General features: G+C 37.9%; 1 protein-coding gene across 1 annotated transcript; it reads left to right on the top strand.

Moving 5' to 3' along the window:
• The first annotated feature begins 3,158 nt into the window (after nt 1-3,158).
• LOC113289023 (pentatricopeptide repeat-containing protein At1g20300, mitochondrial-like) lies at nt 3,159-5,598 on the top strand. Its single transcript, XM_026538181.1, has one exon. It carries the CDS (start codon nt 3,187-3,189, stop codon nt 4,792-4,794), a length of 1,608 nt encoding a protein of 535 aa, XP_026393966.1. The 5' UTR covers nt 3,159-3,186; the 3' UTR covers nt 4,795-5,598.
• Nucleotides 5,599-5,865: the final 267 nt, after the last annotated feature.

Here is a 5,865-nt window from a genome sequence, read left to right as displayed (position 1 = left end):
AGTCAATTCTATGGGGTTGCTTTCTGTGGTCAACAATTTGGGCCACCTTGGTTATGACAGACCTCTTTATTCCACCTTTGCCGGGAGATATTACGGGGAAACGGATACTTTACATCTTCCGTTTGGAGAAATGACAATAACTCCAAATGATGCGAAGTTCATTACCGGGATAATCATAGAAGGTAAATCCGTGAAGCACAAAGAGTACGTTCAAGAGCTTGAGTAGGACAAGATTTATGCGTGGACCAAGGAAGTGTTCCAACGGGATGAGGAGAAGACCAAGAAGGAGATGCTAGTAGGCAAGGAAAAACAGAGGATATTCCATCTCTCGAGGCTGAGGACCAACTTTATGGGAATAAAGAAGCTTCGTATTGAGGGAAAAGAGGTGACGCCGCAACGTATCATCGCCACGGCCAATGAGTATGTCCTCTATATCCTTGGAGCTGTTATCTTCCCCGACGTTTCCGGTGCCCGTGTGAACGCCAACTTTATCCATCTGTTGCAACCATTTGGAAAGATACAGGACTATTCTTGGGGCACTGCCATCCTTGCACACTCTTTGACGGAGTTGAGAAAGGCTTCTAGGGCTCAAAGGAACCAACTCGGAGGAAATATGGCTTTTCTGCAGGAGTGGATATATTTGCACTTCCCAATATTTTCTAAAAGGGCTTTTGAGAACAAGGATTGGGACGGAGAGCACTATGGAAACAAGTACACCTACAGAAGTAAGCCGAAGAAACAAAGAATGGGTTATCTGAATTTGAGACGCCAGTTAGACAACTTGACGACGAAGGATGTTGTCTTTAATCCTTACAAGGAGGTTTTTGCTAAAGGAAAAGGAAATAAGGTTGGGTGCCCAGAGCAAGGTGAATATCATGGGCCTTTGTTTCACAAAATAATATGTAATGTACAACCCGTCGAGAGTCGCAAGACAATGCGGTTACATACAAAAAATCCCAAAGGCGCACAAGGATTTCAACTTTAATGAGACAAATACCAAAGCACATGACAGTGATATTGTCATTGTTCACCGGCCTTTCCCATCATGTGATTATTGGGATAACAGAGCGTTTCACAAATATCCTTTGGTTGGTCCATCTCGAACAGATGACTAGGAAATTCCGCGTTACATGCGGTGCTACCTCAATGTTTCGCATACTCGAGTGATACGAGTAGATGAGAGGCCCATTATAGAGGACAAAGATACGGCTCTCGAATACTTGGTGCATATTGTTACTCAATTACGATTTTGTTAATGGTTATAGCATTATATATTGAATATTTGTTATTTGAAATTGAAGCAGAGAAGACGATTCGGACACTTGATAACCCGGGAAAAGCTAGAAATCGGGGAAGGGAAAAATGTGAAGGCCAATGAAAAGATAATTGATGAATTGAAAGGTCTCGAAGATGTAGAAGCTGGTGCAAAGTTTGGGGAGAAGGATGAGGATGATTCTGAGGAGGAGGAGGATGAGCCAAAGAAGAAGAGAAATAGAGCCCCTACCAAAAAGATGTCTGAAGGTGCATCGAGCAGCGCCCAACCTAGTAAACGAGGACGCGGTGGACGTGGTCGTGGTGGGGATGTTCATGAATGAATGGTTGTATTCATGTTGATGTCTTTAAGTATGGATAATTATGGAGTCAAAACTTATGTCTTGTCTTAAACTTATTGTCGAATTATGTTTGGTTACACTCCTAGTCTATGAATGACTTAATCTGGTTTCTAGTTTATGAATGACTTAATGTGTGTGGAAAAAATGGAGGATTCTAGCATTTTTCTGTCAGAATCGGTTTACCTATAACTATATGTAATCCGATTCCGACATTTTCCCAAATGTTCAGCTTTAGAATCGGGTTTCATGTAAAAATATGTAATCCTATTTTCTTGAAGAAAGGTTATGTAACTTTTACAATCGGTTTACATGTGCTTTACAAAAGGCCGATTTGTTAGAGGAAAATTTATATGATTTTGCAAGGACAAAATCGGTCTATTTGATAATATATAAAATCCGATTGTTTGAATTGAATTCAAAATAAATAGTCGTTGAGACTTCATCTGTATAAGGCAACCTCTTTGAGCCACTCCCACATCACACAAACTAGCCTAGAAAATGGAATGGGAACCGTTTGAAGATTTGTGTCTGGTAAAATCCTTTGCTAATACGTTCCGCGAACGTACGAATGAAATCTATTCAGTGTTTTGGAAGAGAGTTAAAGAGTTCTTTTACGGGCGTACTGCGAACCCCAATAACCGAAAATGGAGAGACTTGGCTTTTCGATTCAAATACTAAAAGGCGCAATGCGAGAGTACGTAATTGTTAGAAATATGGTTTACCGAGCTCCTCTTGGGGGAAAAGTGAGTAATGCTATCATTTTTATACCCATGTCAACTACACTAGTTCACATACTAACATATAAGAATTCATTGAATTTCAGCTGGAACGTTTCAACGGGTTATGGAGAATTCGTAATGGGGAAAGAAAGTTCATTCACCACAAAGAATATACGACGTTGTACCGACGTGCTCGGAGGTTCATTGATGAGCATTTGATGTATCAAATTCTAGAATTCCCATACTGAGTCCTATATATATGTGGTGGGTTAGTTTCCTAAACTATGTAATGAATATTTTGTTTATGAAAGTAAGGAATAATCGGTTTACATGTGCATTACAAAAGCCCGATTTTTGGAATCGGTTTATGTGGGTATTGATCAAACTCCGATTCTGGGTTTACATCTTCCTAAGCATAAAACTCAACCCAGAATCGGTTTACAAATGCACTAACATAAACCGATTCTGGATCGAGTAAAAATTAAATTTTTTACAAGTTTTGATTATCGATTAATGAAAGTTAATTTCAAGATTAACTTGATTAAACATTATTTAATAATCTGAATTAGCACTAATTTAATAAGGGTTTATTGGACATTAATATAATATTGGATAAGGAGTTTCTATGAATTTTCTCTCAATGATCCTATTTTATCACGTAGTTATAGACCCAATTAATAAGCCCCAATTTAACCAGATAAAAAAGGACCGGACGATATTTTTCCCATAATACATTTGAAACCCAGTCCAAACCATCGTTACCCTTCCGTATATATAAAGTTTATAAACATCCCGTCCTCTTTCAAACTTCGACTTTCCTCAAAAACTTCTCAAGAACAATAACAGAGTCGGCCATGGCTATAACTAAATCCAGGATAAAGTTACCTTTTTTACTCTCACCTTTCTCTAAGCTAAGTTTCAAACCCAACTTTTTGTGTTCAGCTGCAGATATTCATATTGATGAAGAAGAGTTGAACGACAATGAAAATGAAAAAAGTAATCAGAAAAAGGAAATATCTTCGGCAGAAGCCCTACTCGCAGAAAAGTTTCATTCCATAATTAAAGATCACCACGGAAAAAACCCTAAATCTGATTCATCAAACCCATCAGACCCGTCACCTCTAAACCCGAACTTCACAATCCCAAACCTAACTTCCGATTTCTTCCGAATCTCCGAACCCATAACTCCTGTTATTGTTACCCAGGTAGTTGAAAAATGTGGTGACATTCGCTATGATACTCCATTTCTTGAAACCCTAAGTTTTTTTAATTGGGTAATGAAACGACCCGAGTTTGAACAAAACCCTGAACCCTATAACGAAATGATTGATTTAGCTGGGAAACTTCATCATTTTAATCTCGCTTGGGATTTGATCGGTTTAATGAAGAATCGGAATGTTGAAATCACGATTTCTACATTTACGGTTTTGATTAAACGCTATGTTCGTGCTGGATTAGATGGTGAAGCTGTACATGCGTTTAACAGAATGGAGGAATTTGGATGTAAACCTGATAAGAATGCGTTTTCGACCGTGATTGCTCTTTTTAGTAAGCAGCGAAGAGCTGAAGAAGCTCAGTCGTTTTTTGATTTGTTGAAGGAGGAATTTGGAGTTGATGTGGTTATTTATACGAATTTGATTTATGGATGGTGTAGAGCAGGGAACGTGTTGCAAGCAGAGAAGGTGTTTGCGGAAATGAAAGACTCAGGGATTGAACCTAATGTTTATACTTATAGTATAGTGATTGATGCTTTATGCAAATGTGGGCAAACTGCGCGTGCACAAGATGTTTTCGCGGAGATGATTGATGTAGGTTGTGAGCCGAATTCAGTTACGTTTAATAGTTTGATGAGGGCTCATGTTAAAGCTGGTCGAACGGAGAAAGTTTTGCAGGTTTATAATCAAATGAAGAAACTGTCATGTCCTGCTGATATAGTTACTTACAATTTTCTTATAGATACTCATTGCAAAGATGGGAATGTGGATAGTGCAATTAAGGTGTTAAATCAGATGGTGAAGAATGAGTGTGATCCGAATCCGAATAGTTTTAACCCCATTTTTAGGTGTACTGCGAAGAGGAAAGATGTGAAGGAAGCTCATAAAATGTATCAGCGGATGAAGGAATTGAATTGTAAGCCGAATGCTATCACTTACAATATATTGATGAAAATGTTTGCTGAATCAAGATCAATTGATATGGTTCTCAAATTTAAGAAAGATATGGATGAAACCGAGGTTGAGCCGAATTTGTACACCTACAAAGTGTTGATACCACTCTACTGTGGACCTAGGCATTGGGACAAAGCTCTTCAGCTCTTCACTGAGATGATTGAAGAGAAAGGCTTGAAGCCACCTTTGCCCCTGTATGAGATGCTTCTCAAGCAACTGAAGCAAGCAGGGCAAATGGAGAAGCATGAAGAACTTGTGGAAAAGATGGTGGATAGAGGATTTGCTTCTAGCTAGTTAGATTTGCATTTGAACACCAGAGGAGATAATTTATTTTCTTTTTCATTATCATTAGGGAATTTGCTTCCAATGTAACCGTTGTTACATTCTAAGAAAAGCAACGCATCTAGTCATTCCCAAAACACTCAATTTTTAGAAAATTCTTTTCTCAAGGCATTTCTCTTTCTCATAAGATCTTCCTTTTGTTCCTTGTGAAATAATTGCCAGCAGTATTGGGATTTAGCAGTGAAACTTAATTCCAAAGCCTTGTTAAAATTGCAAGACGTGACGGTTCTTTAAGGAAAAATCGACACTTATAAAAAAAGATAATGGGATAACCATTTGTGCGCCTACGACTTCCAGTTTATTTATAGCTTCAGATACTTCCCCCTCGGAAGTATCTCTTTCAACTGCTACGACTTCTTCATATATTAAGTTGAAATCAAGATTCTCAGCAATTGGTCTGTTCCTGAAAAAGTTGTTGCAAATGATTCATCATTCATAACTCCATCTACTATAAGGTGCCTGACTCTATTTGATCTTCTCATGTATGAAGCAGAAACATGAAAGAAAGAGGTCTGGATATGCCTAATTTTTGCCTTGTATGTTCGACTTCCGCATAAACCATAAATCATTCATTCCTACACTGTCCCATGGCTATTTCTGTCTGGCAGCGGGTGAGTCAACATTGGGTATTGATATTCTTATTCAAGAAGTGATTGTGTAAATGCAATGTTCAAGCTTTCTTCTCGGTCTACTCCTGTCCAACGGAATTATGTTTTCCCTTTTCTTTTATCAGTTTATCGTATACGTGGACTTGCAGGAACAAGTGGTTGTTTGAACGACAACCTTACATCTTTACTATAAGATTTATTTTTATAGATAATTAATTAGGATCGTTGAATTTCATGATAATTATATGATAAAATATGTAAGAATAGTTTATACGGAATATCTGATAGCGCTAATTTTTTTCTATGATACCGATCATCTTTGCAGCGGCGATAATACCTTGTAAATATCATGGTTTCTCTCTCTTGATCTTAAGCATAATGAGTAATTCTTTAGATACAATAGTAATGGTTATTA

The sequence above is a fragment of the Papaver somniferum genome, chromosome 6, assembly GCF_003573695.1.
Source record: "Papaver somniferum cultivar HN1 chromosome 6, ASM357369v1, whole genome shotgun sequence".
Classification (NCBI taxonomy): Eukaryota; Viridiplantae; Streptophyta; class Magnoliopsida; order Ranunculales; family Papaveraceae; genus Papaver; species Papaver somniferum.
This window is presented reverse-complemented; position numbering and strand designations above follow the sequence as displayed.

Coding starts and splice junctions, on each gene's coding strand:
- LOC113289023 (XM_026538181.1), top strand. CDS start 3,187: ATGGCTATAACTAAATCCAGGATAAAGTTACCTTTTTTACTCTCACCT.